Source organism: Mytilus californianus, unplaced genomic scaffold, assembly GCF_021869535.1.
Source record: "Mytilus californianus isolate M0D057914Y unplaced genomic scaffold, xbMytCali1.0.p SCAF_11, whole genome shotgun sequence".
Taxonomy (NCBI): Eukaryota; Metazoa; Mollusca; class Bivalvia; order Mytilida; family Mytilidae; genus Mytilus; species Mytilus californianus.
Window position 1 is genome coordinate 39,325,436 of NW_026262593.1, and position 23,084 is coordinate 39,348,519.

Here is a 23,084-nt window from a genome sequence, read left to right on the forward strand (position 1 = left end):
TGATAGAAGTTTATTGTAAAATACTGTCAAACTGTGTCCCCATTTTGTAAGTGGTATTTGAAGAAATATGCAGATTTATTGTTTCTGTTATTGAATCTAAATAAAAATATATTGAACATTTTATTTTGCTCAAAAGATCCACATATCTTCCAAATTTTTAAACAACAGTAAAGGTTCTGAAAAAAAATTCTGTACTTGTGAAGACATTATTTATTTTAAACAACAACATACATTTCTTCAGACAATAAACAGTTTACAAAAATTCAAAATAATTTATAGTGACAAAGGAATTTTTAATGACTTCACAAAATTTGTACTCCCTTTTTGCATTTGGACAGTCATTTCAATACAAAATGAATCAATTATTTGAAGCTCTATAATAAGGTATTGAGAGATTTCTAATTAAAAAAATAATGCAAAAATGTTACAAGTTTAACTTGTATGCCTATGCAACTGCCAACCCTCTATAGTCTCCACCTCCTTTTCTTTATCGAGTTAATGGGCAGATAGTTAATTGGTCTCTGCATCTGCATATTCATTTTCAAATGAATAAAACACAATTTTAGATTACATTACAAAGGAAACGGGTACTAACATACAGTTTGTCACTTAAAATAGGAGCATTCATTTAATGAAATATCATTGCAAGACTTATCTTTTATTTAGCAATACTTGTTATTACTTACTTATAATTGGATTTAATCAATTTTAGTATGCAATAATAATGAAGACCTAACAAATCTGACTGGTCCTGTAAGCTGTAACCTGGATTCAACTTGTAACAAGATCAGCTGTTGTATTGATATAGAAAATCTTGAGAGAACAATGGAAATATCACTGTCTATAGACCACTGTAACAATAGACTGACTATACAACTGGAAAGATTGTCAGAAGATGTCTCACTGGTAGATTACAAGTGGGGTAAGAATATGTCATAGGCCAAACATTTGAATGTGTTGATTCAGAAATTTACATCTTTTCAAACTTGTACCTTTAGTGAGGTGGACCATTATTAAGAGCTCTAAGAAATTGAGCCCCACTATTGAAATTAAGAAGAGTTTGTCTGAGAAACATGAATTAATTGGATTAAAAAATATTCAAGTAAAATTGAGAATGGAAATGGGGAATGTGTCAAAGAGACAACAACCCGACCATAGAGCAGACAACAGCCGAAGGCCACCAATGGATCTTCAATACAGCGAGAAACTCCCGCACCCGGAGGCGTCCTTCAACTGGCCCCTAAACAAATATGTATACTAGTTCAGTGATAATGGACGTCATACTAAACTCCAAATTATACACAAGAAACTAAAATTAAAAATGATACAAGACTAACAAAGGCCAGAGGCTCCTGACTTGGGACAGGCGCAAAAATGCGGCGGGGTAAAACATGTTTTTTGAGATCTCAACCCTCCCCCTATACCTCTAGCCAATGTAGAAAAAACAAACGTACAACAGTACGCACAGTAAAACTCAGTTTAAGAGAAGTCCGAGTCCGATGTCAGAATAGGTAACAAAAGAAAATAAACAAAATGACAATAATACATAAATAACAACAGACTACTAGCAGTTACTGACATGCCAGCTCCAGACCTCAATTAAACTGATTGAAAGATTATGTCTTCATCATATGAATATCAGGCACAATCCCTCCTGTTAGGGGTTTAGTATTATACCATCATAAAATATATGAGAAGAACAGAACACGTGTCATGCCAACAACTGGTTTTAGAATAAATATGTTTAATTCCGATGCAAAGGCCCTATAAGAGAATCAATATTTAAGCCAAAATATGCAATCTTTAATGACCTGACAACAGTATCGTAACTATAAGTGTACTTTCAAAGTCAATAAAGCATATTGAGACTAATGTTGTCTGAATAGAACAGTGAAATAAGATTTGCAGATCTGTACCTTTACAGAGAGCGATTAGCTGTATCATTAAATAGTTAAATTTAAGTGTCAAAAGATCTTTTTTTAAGTGATATAAAGTGACAATTTGTATCACATAACTTATGTTTCATTTCTGAATGAATGAAAATGTTTAATATTTAGGCTTATAAACCAGCTCAAGATGCATTGACTGTAAAATTTAAACATCACAAAACATTAAAATAGCTAGTTGTAGCTATATTATTATGTATAATTGAATATATAGTGCTTTTTATTTGTATTTTAGGTACCCAGCTGGAGCATGGACTTGTAGGGGTATTGAAATCTGAGTAAGATATTTAATTTCATATTTCTTTTGATGGTTTGGCAGAAAAATAACATGCCCTTTTCTATATTTATGCAAATTGGAAGACGGGTTCTGAATTTGTGGTAAAGTTACAGTCCTATATTACTTTATAGGAGATTGCCCAATTTACTGCACCTAGTTGATGTTCACCAAATTTTATAGATAATTATACCCACACTCTGGATTTACTGCTTTATTAACGTGGTGAGTCTGTCAGTCTAATGAAATTTTAGTGGGTTTGCTCTGACAGGAAAATATAGATTAAGATTTATGCTAAGAAGTGTAATGCCTTTTCACATACATTGCTTGTCAACTTCCTGCTAACCTTATACTTACAACAGATATATCAATCGCTACCAGCACATCCTATCATGTTTGTTTTAATACGTAGTTTTGCGTATTGAATTTACATACTCCCATGGCTTTCTACTTTGCATGCAAGTATTGCCTCTGTAACTTAGAAATTTGTTTTAAAAAAAAATAATGTGCATTGTATTGACATGAAATTAAGCTTTCTGAAGTTTAGTTTCCAGTATGTTTAGTTGTGCACTCAGATTTTCATATTGATATATTCTTCTTTTTTTCCAGTGTTGTAACCCTTTGTAAGGAATTGCTCGTTTAGATTACTTCTTGTCAAAATGACAAACATGTACCTTAATCGATTTTTTTTCTGGGAAAAAAAAAAGCTTGAATTTAAATGCCATTGCACTTTTTTTTTAAATTTAAGACAGCTTCTGAAGTTTTAAAATACTTATGCATTTGTTTTTAGAACTATTATCTACAACTTAGCAGCAGAAAATAACTACATGGTGTACATGACTGTTTTAGTATGCTTAGAATCAAATGATACCTGCTCTGTTGATGAAGTCATACTAGATGGTGTGAAATTTTCTAAGGAAATCTGTGATAGATCAATGGAAAATGGTAAGTAATAGTTTGATTTTTAACTCCATCAGAAGTTCCTTGAATTAATTTCTTCATAACATTTGAATTAGAGTAAGAAGAAACTGAGAGTATGAAATAACTGTCTCAGGTGAAGAGCTTTGCAACAAATATTTACAAATTAAATTAATGACAGTGCCCTTCTTAAATATATATATATATACAACTCGTCTAAACATCAGCCCAACAATGTTAGATCTGTAAATTTGCTTTTGCAAATTTTTTGTTCTTCCCTCGCCAGGATTTGAACTCATGCTACTGAGATATCATGACACCAAATCGCCTAGGCTGGTCATGTGGTCTAGCGCGTTGGATACAGTGCAGGCGATTTGGTGTCACGATATCTCAGTAGCATGAGTTCGAATCCAGGCGAGGGAAGAACAAAAACTTTGCGAAACGCCTAAAAAGTGTACACAACAACACCAATAACAAAAAAAGAAACTATAAATGTAATTATTTATAAATATTTCGGATAACAGATATCCTTCATCAGTAAATATAATTGTGATGTTGAATGAATCATATATCAGTCTACTTAGATTAAACTATAACAATCTTTAAACCATTGTGGTGACGTCAGCCTATTCATTTACCGTGGATTCTTTTTCTAGAATCAGCGCTTCCTAAATCTGCCGCTGAAATTGACTCACCAAATTATATTCAATTGTTTCCTTTGTGTGCCTCATTTCATTAAGTTTGAATTGGCTAATTTACTGATTTCTGTTCACTAATGGAATTAATTTAAAAACTTACCTTTATTTTTTGTAATTTTTATATGCCTTCACTGGGAATTGAACCCTTCCTTGAAATCTGTTATGCGTGACTGACATCAACACATCGACGAAACCTCTCGTCTACCAATGGGTTACACTATAGATGTCTATTTTATATATTTAAATGAACATCTGATATACATCGGTTCATCAGACACACAGGGCTTGTACCTTTATATAGACACAATAGGCAGTCGTATAGTATGAGTTGGTAGCAGCGAGGTTAGCATGGTTAAAATCAATGAGTTAAAGATAGGGATTTGTCAGTTTAGGTTCGAATCCCTGTATTCTCTCTGTTGTTCCAATTCTTAAGTGATCCTGTTTTTTTTCTAATTTTGCATGTTATAGTGGATATTTTTGTAATAATACCGAGTTTTACCGGGTTTTTTTTTTTATTATTATTGGCTATTTCACATGTTTGAAACAAAAATGATTACATTCTATTTGTCAATTTTTGTTTTATAAATATAGTATGATTTCATCTGTTATACTACATAATTTTACAAAGGTTTGTTCGCAAATTCCTATGCGAGAAAATCGTGATGTGCCTAGAGTGCTAGAAAAATTTCGATAACATACTTATTATATATACTTTATATATGCTTTTTGGTCGTGTTGTTGTCTCTTTGACACGTTCCCCATTTCCATTTTCAATTTTATTAGAAATAATTTCGAATATGTCTTATTTTGTATAAACAGATAATATTCATATGCCTAGTAATATAAAGATCTTTAAAAGTAGAAGTGTTTTATTTGTATTTTGTTAACCAATTAATTGTGATCTGAGATTTATCAATGCATCGTTGGAAACGATAACATGGTTATTTAAACTCACTTACAATACCTTCTAATTAAGAAAGGCTTTAATTTTTATAAGAAATTAACACAATAGTTTAAGTTATAGATACAATGGATAAGCATAGATTCATGAAAAACAAACCATTCGCCCTCCGGGCTCATGGTTTCTTTTTCAAGAATCCACGCTTATCCATTGTATCTATATAACTGAAATTTATACAATAAAAAAGTCCAACCGAACATCAGGTAAGACGCTTGCACAATTCTAAATGTGTGTTAAACACGACATAGGTTATATGACTAGTTACAACAGAGAGTTCAAATATATGCTTTAAATAAAAATAATAATGTTCGATATGAACTATCACAATTCTAAAGCTTTAACGGTGACGACAGTTATGATGTTACAAGAACGATTGCGTCAATAAGAATTCCAAATAAACAGCACTGAACGATCTAAATTTGTAAATATTTCAAATTTGACAACGGTAGAGTAGTTACAACAGAGTCTGCGTATTTAAACATTGCAAACAAACGGCCGTTAAAATATAATAATAAATTTTGACTAAGGTTAACTAGTTGAACGTGGCTTGGTACTTTTACATCCCTCAAAACATTAGGCAATTTAAATTGGTATATTCAACAGATTTATTTTAGAGATGAGTAAGGTAAAGAAATAGATACAGAGACTGTTATAATAAGTAATATAACCCAAATGTGAAGCACTGCATGGAGTCGAACTACATCTTTTGTGCAAGCGTCTTACCTGATGTTCGGTTGGACTTTTTTATTGTATAAATTTCAAGATTGTTATAGTTTAATCTAAGTAGACTGATATATGATTCATTCAACATCACAATTATATTTACTGATGAAGGATATCTGTTATCCGAAATATTTATAAATAATTACATTTATAGTTTCTTTTTTTGTTATTGGTGTTGTTGTGTACACTTTTTAGGTGTTTATATAATTTATTTATTGTGTACATGTATCGTTACTCGTAACTATCCCCCGCCCTCATGGGAAAAATTGTTGACTATTATTCAGACGTTTTATATATATATATATACAAGATTTAAGATTTGCACAAAAACAATAATTATATGAGATGGTTGTATTCAAATTTTATTAAAGAAATTTATATAGATACTTTTTATATGCCTGTTTACGGGACGTATTATGGCATACCGTTGTCTGTCCTCAACATGTCGGACATTAACTCAAAAACTTGCATGAAACTTTGGTGAATTGTTAATATCTATTGACGTGAGCTCCCTTTCGTTTTTTATAAATTTTAGATTTTACGTTTCCGAGTTACAGGGTTTTATTCATTAAAAAAAGGGGGATTTTCCAGTTTTTGGACAATAACTCAAAAATGCTTTTAGCAATTTTCATTAAACTTTGTCGACTGATTTATATCTATTAAGATAACCTGCCTTTAGATTTTTATAAATTTCTGATATGACATTGAGAAGTTATTGAACTTTATTCTTTGAAAACGCAATGGGTGTATCATGCGCTCATGACACAGCTGTTTATTAAAAATTGAAGTATTGATCGTAATTTAAATAGATACAGATATGTATATCAAGGTCTTTTGCTTGTTTCAGAATTTTCCCTGGCTGCTTGGCTTGATGAGAAGGGCTTACCAAAATCTTTAGAGAGTTTACCAGTTTGGGCAGAAGTTCAACTAAAACAGGATCTGAACATTGACAAGTTTCTCAAACCAGAATCTTGCAGTCATAAACTTGAAAGTAGCAATGGTTAGTCAGATAACTTATTTGAAAATGAAAATTTTTCTTTTGACCAACGTTTTCAGAAACACCAGTTGCGGTGATGATGAAATTTTTACATTTTTGTCACTAAATACTTAATTTTGTATAAATTTTCATTAATTTAATTAAGAAAAGGGAAGAAAAAGACATACAAAGTGCATTGTCCTTACAACACAACTAAAAGCTTATTTAAAAGATGCTAATCTTACTCATCTTTTGTATTTTTTTGTAGATTGTGGTTCTGCAGTTATAAAAGTAGTACCAACAGACAGACATGATAGATTTTCCTGCAGGATATCAGCGGATTGTACAAGTGTTGAATGTTGTGTCAGTCTACCTATGTTAGGAACATCAGTGTCAATTGTCGTTGGAATCAATGAATGCAGAAACAACTTAAGGTTGCAAATAGACAACTTAAAACAAGACTTGAAGTTGTCAGAAGTTTTATTTGGTATGATTGTTTAGAAAAAATATGTTCTGTCAATATTTATCAGAGCCTGATAAAAACATTTAAGAAATCCTTGCATGAACCAGATTTTAAGAACAATCTTTTAGAATTATGACCAAAATGCCTTAATTTAAGGATTTCAGTCTCGTTGAAATCTCGTTCTGGAATTGTTTCAAAAACATGTGATACAAGTGGAAAATATCAATGAATTTAAAAAATATTATAATCAAACTTAACTCTGTGAAAAAATTGTGTATTTACAATAAGCAGTTTTTGAGTAATACAATTTTCAAATTTTATAACCAATCAAGTCAGTCTCATTAGCCAAAATGTTGAGAAAATGGGTTAGGGGTACAAGAAATGATTTTACCAGATACATGTACATCCCATATCAATTTTATCTTCTCAAATTTCATAGATATGTATTTTTTCAATCATTTATAACAAAGAAGTTGAAATAATATGCTTTTTGTTCTAAAAAAAGAGAAAAATCCCAAATTTACAAAATTGACAACATGGTAAATTTGACACAAAAAGCTAAATTTTATAAAACTTTCTTATATTAACACCTATCCATAGTTTTTTTAAGTTAAATTTATTCAGAATGATCCACTTCATCTTTAGTGAAAGTATGAAAAAAATTTAATTCTTAAACTGATTTTTTTTCATATTAATAGCCCAAAAATGGGTAAAAATTGACGTAAAATGGGAAAATCATCAAAATTGGGTACTTTCAGATGGCTGTAGCAAAAAAAGAACTGCACCACCATATGATTTTTTCTTCACCAATTATTTTTTTACAGTCATATAAACCCAAAAATCAGGTTAAGAAAAAAAGTTTAATTCTAGAAATTTTTGGCTCCTCGGAGGTGTACATCCTTAAGGGATATTATTATACCCCTACTCTTAAGAATAGGGGGTTATATTGCAATCAACTTAAGCTGTCTGTTGGACCAGCTGTCAGTTCATGCAACAAATATTTTGGTCACACTTGTCTCAGGAAGGACTTCATATTTTGTCAACAGCTTGACAGTGATGATTTGTAATGTGTGAGCATATTTATTTTATCTGTCAGACAAATTATTCATGTTTGCCAATACTTCGATAATTACAATATGCTGAATGAACTTTGCATTCTTTTGTCACACATTTCTACAGTACTGTGGAACAGAATGACTTCATATTTTGTTAGCAGCTTGACAATGAAAATTTGTAATGTGTTAGCACTTTTTTATCAGTCAGGCCCCTAATTCTTGTTTTCTGATACTTTAAATAATGAGAAGTGAAAGGACAAGGTTCACTTTAGGCCAAATATGGCCTTGAATTTCAACTTTATCATAAGATGTCAAAATGGCCATAATTTGGTTCTTAAATGGATCTATTTCAAAAGCCTTACTTCTTTGTTAAAATAAATCTCTTCATAAGAGTACATTCTTGGCTTCAAAATCAGCACATTTTGGATATATTGTCAAAATACGATGATTTTGTGCATTTTTTGGACCTAAAAGCTTGAGGAAACCCTTGGTCGCAACCTGGGATTCGAAATGTTCTCTAACCAAAAGTTGCCAATGATGATATTAAATCCATAGACACCAATTCTTTCTGGATCATTAGCCATAGTGAATTATGCTAAAATTTGTTAAGAATAATTGAAAATTTGACCAAAACTGACATTAAAACACAAATAAGGCATACTCATTTTTAATGTGCTGTGCCAAAATGAAGTTATTTTGTATTAATAGTAATATCACAACAATATCTATGTGAAATTTGTAGTATTTTGGCCTGATTTTAAAAAAAAACATCAAAATCTTAGGGCCAATTTTAATCCTTCGTGAACTTACTCCTTTGTGAACATATTATTATCTGTCTTGTAATAATGTCAATGGATCATTGATTTTTAATATATTTTTTAGGGCAAAAGAACACCTTTGGACTATTTGGGATAGTGAAACTAGAGTAAGTAAAGAATTAACAATAGAGCCTGTTTATTAGATGCTTAATTTAAAAATGTTCAGGTAATAAATAATACATTTTCTTCCTTTGAAGTGTTGAAAAAAAAATCCTGTAGTGCAAGGGTCCGGAAACGGTCATATTTGCTAGTCATGCCCTAAGATGAAACTATTTGTCCTAAACGAGTAATTGGGATTTAGGACAAATTTAATTTTTTTACAAAAGTAATTTCGGTCATTTCATTGACTCAATGTTTGAAATCGGATTTCGTAATCGCCATTTTGCACTTGTGATCACTTGTTTTTGTTTATAATCCCTTTCCTGTAATAAAACTGCCACTACAGTAGTTTGATAATCCTGAGGGCCCTCCTAATATCTATATCAATGCCTCCGGGAAACATTGGCTAATGATCCCTTATCACTTTTTACCTGTGGTTTTAATTCACACCTGACAGTGATCACAAGCTCAGAATAAAATCTTTTAAACATTAATGTTCCCTGACAAGTGTATTCATTAAGTCTCCCAAACGAAGTTTGGGAAGACTTATTGGTTTTGCTCAGTTCTTATTATTATTATTATTCTTCTTCCTCTTCCGCCACTTTTAAATTTGAACTTGTCCGCACCCGTTCTCCAAAACCGCTTGTCAGATTAACTTAGGGTTTCACAATATGTTAGACTAACATGTCTAGTGGTGCAATCAGGGTTTTGTTTGTGCAATGGGGTTTATAAAGGGGTACTTTGGGGGGCAAACAGAAAGGAGGGTTTTACTATGGAACCCTATGGGATTTTATTTTTTAAAATTTTCAATTGATTATAAATTGAAAACCGTTTGTGATAGACACAATCTTTTTAATTGAAAATGTTCTAAATGATAAAGCACATTAAATGAAATACAGGGTTAGTCCCCAGGGGTCACCCCCACCTGCCTTTTAAGAAAGTTATAATATCTTGTAAGTGGTCAACATCCCCACCCCTAAACCATATATATTCTGGTTTGTCATGCTAAGATGGTTTGAATGATATACAGGGTTAGTCCCCAGGGGTCATCCCGACCCCCTGCCATTTGAGAAAGGTCTAATATCTTGTAAGTGGTCAAGATCCCCACCCCTAAACCATATATATTCTGGTTTGTCATGTGAAGATGGTTTGAATGATATACAGGGTTAGTCCCAGGGGTCACCCCCACCCCCTGCCATTTAAGAAAGTTCTAATATCTTGTAAGTGGTCGAGATCCCCACCCCTAAACCATATATATTCTGGTTTGTCATGTGAAGATGGTTTGAATGATATACAGGATTAGTCCCCAGTGGTCATCCTGACCCCCTGCCATTTGAGAAAGTTCTATTATCTTGTAAATGGTCCAGATCCCCACCCCTAAACTATATATATTCTGATTTGTCATGATAAAGCACATCAAATCAAATAAGGGCTAGTCCCCAGGGGTCACCCCACCCCCTGCCATTTAAGAAAGTTCTAATATCTTGTAAGTGGTCGAGATCCCCACCCCTAAACCATATATATTCTGGTTTGTCATGCAAAGATGGTTTGAATGATATACAGGGTTAGTCCCCACGGGTCATCCTGACCCCCTGCCATTTGAGAAAGTTCTAATATCTTGTAAATGGTCGAGATCCCCACCCCTAAACCATATATATTCTGGTTTGTCATGATAAAGCACATCAAATGAAATGCAGGGTTAGTCCCCAGGGGTCACCCCCACCCCCTGCCATTTAAGAAAGTTCTAATATCTTGTAAATGGTCGAGAATCCCACCCCTAAACCATATATATTCTGGTTTGTCATGATAAAGCACATCAAATGAAATACAGGGCTAGTCCCCAGGGATCACCCCCACCCCCTGCCATTTAAGAAAGTTCTAATATCTTGTAAGTGGTCGAGATCCCCACCCCTAAACCATATATATTCTGGTTTGTCATGCGAAGATGGTTTGAATGATATACAGGGTTAGTCCCCAGGGGTCATCCCGACCCCCTGCCATTTGAGAAAGTTCTTATATCTTGTAAACCCTCTGGATCCCCACCCCTATACCATATATATTCCTGTTCATCATGTCTCTAACATTTGTATGATGTATAGGGTCAGTCCCCAGGGGTTCCCCCCACCCCCAATGTTCTAGTACCTTGTAAATGGTCGAGATCCCCACCCCTAAACCATATATATTCCTGTTTGTCATGTCTTGAACATTTGAATGACGTATCTGGTCAGTCCCCCAGGGGTTCCCCCCACCCCCATTGTTCTTGTATCTCGTAAATGGTTGAGATCCCCACCCCTAAACCATATATATTATGGTTTGTCATGTGAAGATGGTTTGAATGATATACAGGGATAGTCCCCAGTGGTCATCCTGACCCCCTGCCATTTGAGAAAGTTCTGATATCTTGTAAATGGTCGAGATCCCCACCCCTAAACTATATATATTCTGGTTTGTCATGATAAAGCACATCAAATGAAATACAGGGCTAGTCCCCAGGGGTCACCCCCACCCCCTGCCATTTAAGAAAGTTCTAATATCTTGTAAGTGGTCGAGATCCCCACCCCTAAACCATATATATTCTGGTTTGTCATGTGAAGATGGTCTGAATGATATACAGGGTTAGTCCCCAGTGGTCATCCTGACCCCCTGCCATTTGAGAAAGCTCTTATATCTTGTAAATGGTCGAGATCCCCACCCCTAAACTATATATATTCTGGTTTGTCATGATAAAGCACATCAAATGAAATACAGGGTTAGTCCCCAGGGGTCACCCCCACCCCCTGCCATTTAAGAAAGTTCTAATATCTTGTAAATGGTCGAGAATCCCACCCCTAAACCATATATATTCTGGTTTGTCATGATAAAGCACATCAAATGAAATACAGGGCTAGTCCCCAGGGATCACCCCCACCCCCTGCCATTTAAGAAAGTTCTAATATCTTGTAAGTGGTCGAGATCCCCACCCCTAAACCATATATATTCTGGTTTGTCATGCGAAGATGGTTTGAATGATATACAGGGTTAGTCCCCAGGGGTCATCCTGACCCCCTGCCATTTGAGAAAGTTCTAATATCTTGTAAATGGTCTGGATCCCCACCCCTATACCATATATATTCCTGTTCATCACGTCTTGAACATTTGTATGACGTAAAGGGTCAGTCCCCACCCCCAATGTTCTAGTATCTTGTAAATGGTCGAGATCCCCACCCCTAAACCATATATATTCTGGTTTGTCATGATAAAGCACATCAAATCAAAAACAGAGCTAGTCCTCAGGGGTCACCCCCACCCCCTGCCATTTAAGAAATTTCTAATATCTTGTAAGTGGTCGAGATCCCCACCCCTAAACCATATATATTCTGGTTTAATTTGTCATGCGAAGATGGTTTGAATGATATACAGGGCTAGTCCCCATGGGTCATCCTGACCCCCTGCCATTTGAGAAAGTTCTAATATCTTGTAAATGGTCTGGATCCCCACCCCTATACCATATATATTCCTGTTCATCACGTCTTGAACATTTGTATGACGTAAAGGGTCAGTCCCCAGGGGTTCCCCCCACCCCCAATGTTCTAGTATCTTGTAAATGGTCGAGATCCCCACCCCTAAACCATATATATTCCTGTTTGTCATGTCTTGAACATTTGAATGACGTATAGGGTCAGTCCCCCAGAGGTTCCCCCCACCCCCATTGTTCTTGTATCTTGTAAATGGTTGAGATCCCCACCCCTAAACCATATATATTCTGGTTTGTCATGCCAAGATGATTTGAATGATATACAGGGTTAGTCCCCAGGCATCATTAATGCATATAACTTTACTGGACCAAACCAATTTTCACTGGACTTTGCCCAATGTCAGGCGACCCTGGGAATTACGAATTATGGGAGCTTCGTTTGGAAGACTTTGTAACAGCATCCTGTTACAATCATTTCTTGTTATTTATTTACTTTTCATCAAAGACAGTCATCAATTCTGATTTAAAAATTAAATCTAAATTTACGTAGAAAAAAGTATTTTTTCATGAGTAACACATGTGCTTTATTTACTATGTAATACGCATGTGTGAAATTGTCTTCAGCAAATTTAATATTTAATCGTAAAATGCAAATTGATTTCATGCTAAATTAAACGAGTGCAACTATTATCTGTTATATTCAAACACTTTTAAAGGTAATAAAATAAAAAAAGCCATAACAAGCCGGTGATTTCCTGTTAATTTTTGATAAACAAAACAAATCCCGGAAATGAATCCAGAATTATTCGTACTTTAAAATATCGCAAACTTCGGGTTTTAACTTCTGTCAAGTCGAAAGAAACGCAAGCAATGTCTGAGAAATTACCCATTTTGAGTCATTAAAATCATTTCAATTTTAGACTGTTGCCTTCCCTAAACTGTCCTTCATGGTAACGGTAAGACATTTACTTAGTAAATGCGATGAAACAGCAATACAAGCTCGTCATGTTCGTTGATGCTATGAATATAGTCAAGTTGAACTTGATATCGACAATTTGAAAAGGGGCACCAACTTTTCAAACATCTCAAAATGACCGAAATTGTCTGGAAAAATTTCCGGATCCTTGTTGTAGTGTCAGTAGTCCAAAACTACTTTTGCACATTTTACCGGACTTGGAAACTTGGTCATTTTCCAGCAAAATTTACAACCTTCATGTTATTGCAACTACATTGCAAACATTCTACTTTGATTTGTCACAAATATTGCAACCCAGCCATTTGAGACTTTAACCTATTTTTTCACAAATATTTCTTCACGTACTTCTTAAATATTTGGTTTGAGACTCTCTCTTGGTATAACGTGCAATGCATTTCAGACTTGTTTTTGAATTTAAATGAATCTTTATACATTTGCATCACATGCTAAAGCAGATTATTTCTTTGTGAGCCTATGTATTTTGTAACAAATTTGTTTTATTCTAGGTACTTCTTAAAAAAAGACTCGCCTGCAACATTTAGCTTGCACTTAGATATAAATGTTTGCTTTGAACCAGATAATAAGTGTGAATTAGAGATTGAGATCTTTAATGAAACTACAGTTAATCGTCAGCATTGTGACCAAGCTCCTGGCTTCTTGAACTCTTGTATGTACAATCTTATAACAGAAGAAGTTTTAGTTCAGAAAATAGCTTAATCAATGTTCATGTCAAAATAATATTTTTGGCGATCTTTATCAATGTCAAAATAGTTTCCATTATGCATATCTTAGAGAATATTTATGCACTGTACTATATTTACTCTTTGCAGTGTCCAAAAGGTTGATACAGTACAATGCTCAATCTTTTTTGTAATAATCTGAAATGCAGTAAATATGTATATTTAAACACTGCCCTATCCATATTTTTCGGTATATAATCTTTGAATGGCAGATTTAACATAATGCATAACATTCATTAGAACAAGGAACTTCTATTTCTTTATATAATTGAGGTACTGTAAATTAAGAAATTGTTGCAAGGTTTTTAATAATGGGACTAGGTGAGTATTGAAATAATAAGAACTCACATTTTGATAACTAAAACATAGATCTGTATGTAGATTTTTCTGAAATCGCAATAATTAAACTCGCATTCTTGTCCATTTTTGAAAAATTGCAATAATAAATGCACGCAATAATTTCTGAGTTTACAGTAATTAAATATGTGAAACATTGTTAATTTCCTGGAAATTAATATAAACCACAGCAGATGTCATTTTACACTCCAAATGGTATTAAAATGAACTGGAATATTTGAAGGGCAGTTTCACTGACTATTAGACTAGATCAGACTAATCAAGCTCTACTGTACTAAGGACTTTTTTCAAGAAGCAGTTTTTCTCCTGAGTACAAGTAAATGTATAAAAATACATTCATTTTAGTTGTTACTGTATTAACAATGTAGAAATGATAAGGTGTTTTACATTTTCATTTTATTCTTGCAGCGTTTTCATTGAAATCTTGGTTATCAGATAAAAATATTGACATGGAAAATATAGATGATGCCACTGCAAATGACTTAATTACAGAAATGGGACTTATTGATTACATGGGATGGTCAAATAAATGCAATATCTACAACCCACCATTTAATGATTCTATTGATGGATGGAGTAATGGTAAATTATATATTATTTTTAGAGCAAGATTTCCCAATTTTTCCATAAATCACTGATATCTGTGAAGATCACACCTATGTCAAAAATACCTAGTAAGGAACTTTTTATGTGACCATGAGTGCTCTGTGATTGCTATTGATGACTTTATCATAGTTCTTTGTTTAAAAAGTTGCTGTATTGAGTATTTGGACAAATGTATTTGTTACTCTCAATCTTTTGCCTAAATGTGAGTTTAGCTTTTCATTTTTTATTGTAGATTGTTCAAATATCACAACACCTTTGGTCCAATTAAATCAGAGTGTTGCATGTCACATTACTGAGACTTGTGATACAGTTTCATGCTGTGCTGAAATTCCAGTTCTTAAAAGATATGTCTATGCTTCTGTCAATATCAGAACGTGTGATTATATACTTGATGTATATCTAGAGGAACAGCACTTTGAATTCAATCTGATGAATTATGAATGGGGTATGTTTATGAAATTATTTTTCACTTTATAACTAATATGGAAAAGAAAAATACTGTAGATAAAAACTGCTATATTATAATAATTCAGTTTTGAATAGTTTACTTAAAAAGCAGATAATCTATTTTTAGCTCACCTGGCCCAAAAGGGCCAAGTGAGCTTTTCTCATCACTTGGCGTCCGTCGTCCATCGTTAACTTTTACAAAAATCTTCTCCTCTGAAACTACTGGGCCAAATTTAACCAAACTTGGCCACAATCATCATTGGGGTATCTAGTGAATATTATTATAGATAGAGATAAACTGTAAACATCAATAATGTTCAGCAAAGTAAGATCTACAAATAAGTCAACATGACCAAAATGGTCAATTGACCCCTTAAGGAGTTATTGCCCTTTATAGTCAATTTTTCGTAAATTTTTGTGATCTTTTACAAAATCTTCCCCACTTAATCTACTGGACCAAATAGAATTAAACTTAGCCACAATTTTCACTAGGGTATCTTGATTGAAAAATGTATATGATGACCCTGTCATCCAACCATCATGGCCACCATGGCTAAAAATAGAACATAGGGGTTTACTATAGAAGTCTAAGGGAAAATTGTAAAAAAAAACAATTTCAAATGGTCACAACTTGAAAACTAATTTAAATAATGATAAGGGGTCTTCAGTAACTATTGTAAGACTAAAATAGGATGACCTGCTTTTAACTTAATTACTGGGCCAAATTAAACCAAACTTGGCCTCAATCATTATTAGGGTATCTAATACTATTTATTATGATTTTAACCTTATTTTACATGATTTCCAAAAACACAGTAGATACAGGTGAGCGACACCTAGTTTATTAAATAGTAAAAACAAACCCAGGTTTGTTCCAGAACATCTTTTAAATCATGAACAATTAATATACTTCGGATTGATTACTATTCGTTAGGTACTAATTTTTGCATATATGATGGGTACAGGTAAACAATGAATTTAAATGTCCCAACGAAGTATGCAAACATGCGGTAATGGCTTTGCTCATAAATGAAGGCCGTATGGTGACCTATAGCTGTTAATTTCTGTGTCATTTGGTATCTTGTGGATAGCTGTCTCATTGGCAATCATACCACATCTTCTTTCTTATATATATTGGCAAATCTATTAAATTGAATATCCACATATATACAGTTTTTACTCAATCCAAGAAAATTGTATCCTCGAAATTAAATGAATCCACGGTATAGGGTTTTAATGAATGACATGGCAACCCAACAACTCAAAAGATCATGCCATCCTATCAGCAGATGTTGCTGAATGTGAGTCATACATTTGCTATTCTGGTGGTAAAAGCATTAATTTTTTTACCAAGCTTTATATTTTAGAAAGTTGGTAAGCTATGCACTCCATATTAAGTACATAGATGTCTAACAGTATGCTTAACATATTGTTTTATTTAAATAATGGAACTATTTGCAGTATAATGATGTGATATTTACTGAATGATAAATTTATTTTAGGTAAAATAGAGAATGTACAGATTCATGGTGTTTTACAGCTTGTGTAAGTATAGATCTTAAGTTACATAGTTATAAGGACCATTTATTTGACAAGTCAAGCTGCAGTGTGTTTATTTTAGAGAAAATTTAATCCAGATTTGACAAGAATGTGTCAATTAATTTAATCAAGTTTTTATACAAAGTTTTTTAAGCAGATCAGAACAGATTCATGCAACATTTTTACTTGGTAGAATTTTCTTTTGCTAGGTAAATGAGTTGCAATTTTGATAAGATTAAAACAGTTTGGTGTATACACGCAACTAAGTCTTTTGGCTCCATTTTGGTTAACTAATAATGAAACCAATAATCAGATAATATTGTGTGCAAATATATGACATACTTTAATTTCATGAAATCTTCTTAATCTATGATTTCACCCTTAATATTTTGTATAATAAACAAAAGATTAAATACTATGAAATACAGTTAAGGTTGAATCTAAAAGACTGCAAAGGATGCTGAGCAAAAGTAATGAAACCAGGTTTATCTAATTTATTTAAATTGGTTAATTGTGGCATTGTAAGTTTAAATTATGCTTGAACTTATCAATATTGATCTTTTCTGTCCCTTTGGAAGACTAAAACAACCACAAGAAAGAGTTTATTTTATAAATTGTTGATATGACAAAATCAGGTAATTCGAGGTATTCCTTGCCACACAGACACGGGGGATTCCACTATACCTCTCTGTCCTTCAAACAGTTATCTGGAGTTGTGTTTTATTTTGCCTGCAAACATTGATCTGATTTTTGGTACATTGATATATAATAATGACTTTCAGGTCAAGTTTCTTGTTTCATTCCAGTTGGCAGACATAATTATAATGCCAGTTGGACATAAAAAAATTAATGAAAATTGTTCTAGTCTGAACCTTTTTTATGGGGGGAATGAGCTGATTATTTGTACAAGTGTATAAAGATGACTTACAGTTCAAGAATATGTTTTGTTCCAATTGACAATTTCTGATGGAATAATAGTCCTTGGAAAATCATATTCAGACTTGTTCATAATGACTGCCAATCTGAAGCTTATTTCTAATAGATTAGTATATCATGATGACAAGTCCAGTTTGTGTTTCTTTCCAGTTGCCTGACTCTTATCAGTAGGGGTGTAGGCAGGGATGCATTTGTGTAGTTTTCATTTAATGGAACTTATTCTCATATTCAAATTAATTTTATTTATTTAGATTTGCTATCCATCACATTCCATCTGAAAAGTTATTCTCATTGGATGTGAAAATCAAGGCATGTTTTGAAGAGAATGGTACTGTATGCTTGTATGACTTCACAGTTATGGAGGATTCCAATCTTCTGTACTCTCAGTGTGATCTCAATATAGAAAGAGCTCCATTTAAAGGTATAATATATAATTATTTTCTAAATCAATTAGTCAGTTACCTACAGATTATCAAATGATGATCTTGCTTATACTCAAATAAAAACTGTATCCTAAATGCTTTCTTAGGCTGTATATTTAATGTCACAATTTCATTAAATGGTATTTATCAACCAAAAACCAAAATTTAACAAACATTTGTAAAAAATATATATGTATGAAGACTCATTGGTGGTCTTGGGATGTTTTCCGCTCTTTGGTCGGGTTGTTGTCTCTTTGACACATTCCCCATTTCCATTCTCAGTTTTATAATATAAACAAACATCCATTCCATAGATCAATGCAAAAGGTATAAAAATTGATTTTTTTTTGGTGTTGCCGGACAGGTTTCAGCTGCAACGGCTCAAAGGGACCGCATCTGTTCTCTTTGGTTGTCTGCATTGACAATGATTGTCCTTGTCACACTTTGTGAATCTTCAAATCCTGGCTGCCATAATTCACCCAGACTTGTACTAAAATTAATTCTTCTACAGGAGGCGAAGATGTGACCTTTTATTTTAGATCTCCATGGTTTTAAGGTTTTCCATACAAAAACATGGGACTACACAATTTTGTTTATATTATTTGGAGACAGCAGGTAATATACGTCTTTCTTGTAAGACTTTCACATTTTTATACGACCGCAAAAAAATTTTTGTGGTCGTATATTGGTATGACGTTGGCGTCGTCGTCGGCGTCGTCCGAAGACACATTGGTTTTCGCACTCTAACTTTAGTTTAAGTGAATGGATCTTTATGAAATTTTACCACAAGGTTCAATACCACAAAAGGAAGGTTGGGATTGATTTTGGGGGTTATGGTAATAACAGTAAAGGAATTAGGGGCCAAAAAGGGGCCAAAAATAAGCATTTTTGTAACTTCCAGACATAACTTGTGTGTTAGTGTATGGATCTCTCTGACATTGTACCACAAGGTTCCATATCACTAAAGGAATGCTGGGATTGATTTTGGGGGTAATTGCCTCCAAATTTTAGGAATTAGGGGCCAAAAAAGGGGCAAAAAACAAGCATTTTTCTAGTTTCATGACAATAACTTGTGTGTAAGTGTATGGATCTTTCTGAAATTGTACTACAAGGTTCCATATCACAAAGGGAAAGCTGGGTTTGAGTTTGGGGGTAATTGCCCTAAACGTTTAGGAATTTGGGGCCAAAAAGGGGCCAAAAAACACATTTTTTTCTAGTTTCCAGACAATAACTTGTGTTCAAGTGTATGGATCTCTCTGAAATTGAACTGCAAGGTACCATACCACAAAGGGAAGGCTGGGATTGAGTTTGGGGGTGATGAATCGTAATGGAGGTTCAAAAAATTTTGGGGGGGGATTTATTTTTTTTTCCTTTTTTTTCTTTTTTTCCTTTTTTGTTTCTTTTAAAATTTTCCATTTTAAGTTGGTTATTTCTGATTTATATTTAAAATCAAATAATAATGATATGGTAGGAGATACACACCAAACAGGATGTGTAAATTATTATATAATAAGTATTGTGCAATAGCAAGAAATTTTCAATTGCACAGTATTGCACAATAGCAAGAAATCTTCAATTGCACAGTATTGCTCAATAGCAAGAAATCTTCAATTGCACAGTATTGCGCAATAGCAAGAAATATCCAATAGCACAATATTGCGCAATAGCAAGAAATTGTCAATTGTACAGTATTGCGCAATAGCAAGAAATATTTAATAGCACAGGATTGTGCAAAAGAAGATACCGTATTTTGCGGATTAAAAAGCGCACCCCTAAATAAGGCGCACGGCCGTTTTTGGGGGTGAGGATTGTTTTTTTCCTTACATAAAACGCACCTGCATATAAAGCGCACCCTGATGAAAACGTACATGCATTCTACTGACCTTAGCGTAATGAATGTTCACTCCTTCTTGTAACTCACTCCGTAACATGTTTCATTTTTATTTTCAGATTGTTGAGAAAGTTGAAAGACATTTTGTATATATTTATTTGTTTCATATTAAAATAAATAAATGTTAATAAAATTATTATAATTTTCTTATTGTTTTAATCATGCCAGATTCATTAGTTGTTTTTTGTCAACAATGGCCATGTGTTGACAGCTTGGGTGTCCATTGAACCTTGTTGTTTTGATTAAAATTAGTTCGGTGTTGATTGCTTATTTATTGTTTGAATTGGAATCAAGGATTTTAATTAATCTTGAAAAGGTATTCATTAAAAGTTACCCAAGCCATAAAACTGCCATTGTTTACCTTGATTATGACCTACTTAATTACCTGTACCCACGTGTGAAAACTGTTCACCCATAAGTCAGGAAAAAAAATTATTAAATTAAATCTAAAGAATTTTATTGTTGTTTATAAAATAAAAGTTCAAGTTTTATAAGTAACAAACATTTTTCAATTTAAACTTGGTTGAAAACTGCAACAAAACCATTCAGTTTCTGCAAGTCATTGTCTATTTTTAACTGAAAGTGAGATGGGCCACGGAAAGGGGAATTCAAATAAGACGGCGATATATAAATGTCTTAGCATATTGAATTATGAAAATTAATATTCATTTTTTTTATTTCTTACACCAATATGTGGCTACAATATTTCATAAAGATATTTCATTTTGAAACAATAAAACAACAAGCAGTTACTCCTCAATAGTATATCCTGTATGGTACCTCTTTTCAAACACGCTTATCTTTCTTTGTTTATGAAACACTTTAAAGGGTTCATTTCAGCACATGGTTATCACCATCGTCATTAAAAGAGACTTGAAATATTGGAAAGAAACACAATCACTTTCTTTATTATTTCTAAAGAAGATTTTATTTAAAAACACATTACAACAACAAACAATTACATATTTATTGTAAATACACAATTAATATCCTGTATGGTACCTCTTTCAAACACGGTTATCTTTCTTTGTTTATGTAATAAACACATGGTTATCAACTCCGTAAGCCAACAATGAAATAAAGAACAAATGATAAAGTATATATATTTTTATTCATAACAAAATATGCCACATGAAAAATTTATCAAGTCACTGCAAGCACTTGACAATCTGACGGTCTCCATAAAAAAAATACAGATATATATTTTTTTTCACGCTTGCCCTGAAACTGAAAAAAATACATACATAAAGCGCACCTGAGTATAACACGCAGGGACAATGACAGAGAAAAAAACCTGCGGCTTATTTAACGAATTTAACGGTACTTCCTATAAATTGCTTATTTCTTGACCAATTTCAATGGGGTTTTATTCTTGATTTCATGGGGTTCTTTAATATGCTGAATCTAACCATGTATTTAGTTTTTGGATTTTGGGCCCCGTTTTTAAATTGGTCCACATTGAGGTCCAAAGGGTCCAAAATTAAACTTTGTTTGATTTCATCAAAAATTGAATTATTGGGGTTCTTTGATATGCCGAATCTAACTGTGTATTTAGATTCTTAAATTTTGGTTCCGTTTTCAAATTGGTCTACATTAAGGTCCAAAGGGTCCAAAATTAAACTTAGTTTGATTTTAACAAAAATTGAATTCTTAGGGTTCTTTGATATGCTGAATCTAAACATGTATTTAGATTTTTGATTATGGGCCCAGTTTTCAAGTTGGTCCAAATCGGGGTCCAAAATTAAACTGTGTTTGATTTCAACAAAAATTGAATATATGGGGTTCTTTGATATGCTGAATCTAACCATGTATTTAGATTTTTGATTTTTGGGCCCCGTTATCAACTTTGACCACATTGAGGTCAAAAGGGTCCAAAATTAAACTTTGTTTGATTTCATCAAAAATTGAATTATTGGGGTTCTTTGATATGCCGAATCTAACCGTGTATTTAGATTCTTAATTTTTGGTTCAGTTTTCAAATTGGTCTACATTAAGGTCCAAAGGGTCCAAAATTAAACTTAGTTTGATTTTAACAAAAATTGAATTCTTAGGGTTCTTTGATATGCTGAATCTAAACATGTATTTAGATTTTTGATTATGGGCCCAGTTTTCAAGTTGGTCCAATTCGGGGTCCAAAATTAAACTTTGTTTGATTTCAACAAAAATTGAATATATGGGGTTCTTTGATATGCTGAATCTAACCATGTATTTAGATTTTTGATTTTTGGGCCCCGTTATCAACTTTGTCCACATTGAGGTCAAAAGGGTCCAAAATTAAACTTTGTTTGATTTCATCAAAAATTGAATTATTGGGGTTCTTTGATATGCCGAATCTAACCGTGTATTTAGATTCTTAATTTTTGGTTCCGTTTTCAAATTGGTCTACATTAAGGTCCAAAGGGTCCAAAATTAAACTTAGTTTGAATTTAACAAAAATTGAATTCTTAGGGTTCTTTGATATGCTGAATCTAAACATGTATTTAGATTTTTGATTATGGGCCCAGTTTTCAAGTTGGTCCAAATCGGGGTCCAAAATTAAACTTTGTTTGATTTCAACAAAAATTGAATATATGGGGTTCTTTGATATGCTGAATCTAACCATGTATTTAGATTTTTGATTTTTGGGCCCCGTTATCAACTTTGTCCACATTGAGGTCAAAAGGGTCCAAAATTAAACTTTGTTTGATTTCATCAAAAATTGAATTCTTGGGGTTCTTTGATATGCTGAATCTAACCATGTATTTAGATTTTGGATATTGGACCATAATAGGTGAATGTCCAATTT

At 33.0% G+C, this 23,084-nt stretch overlaps 1 protein-coding gene across 1 annotated transcript in view; it reads left to right on the forward strand.

The window, feature by feature from the left end:
* The window catches only part of LOC127720044 (uncharacterized), a 136,057-nt gene that overhangs the window by 15,565 nt on the left and 97,408 nt on the right, over nucleotides 1–23,084 (forward strand). The window contains exons 15-25 of the mRNA XM_052226450.1: nucleotides 713–922; nucleotides 2,182–2,224; nucleotides 3,011–3,165; nucleotides 6,368–6,520; nucleotides 6,765–6,983; nucleotides 8,897–8,939; nucleotides 13,868–14,028; nucleotides 14,867–15,040; nucleotides 15,297–15,509; nucleotides 17,014–17,056; nucleotides 18,238–18,407. Of these exons, the coding sequence (XP_052082410.1) occupies nucleotides 713–922; nucleotides 2,182–2,224; nucleotides 3,011–3,165; nucleotides 6,368–6,520; nucleotides 6,765–6,983; nucleotides 8,897–8,939; nucleotides 13,868–14,028; nucleotides 14,867–15,040; nucleotides 15,297–15,509; nucleotides 17,014–17,056; nucleotides 18,238–18,407 (1,584 nt within the window). The remainder of the gene's footprint in view (nucleotides 1–712; nucleotides 923–2,181; nucleotides 2,225–3,010; nucleotides 3,166–6,367; nucleotides 6,521–6,764; nucleotides 6,984–8,896; nucleotides 8,940–13,867; nucleotides 14,029–14,866; nucleotides 15,041–15,296; nucleotides 15,510–17,013; nucleotides 17,057–18,237; nucleotides 18,408–23,084) is intronic.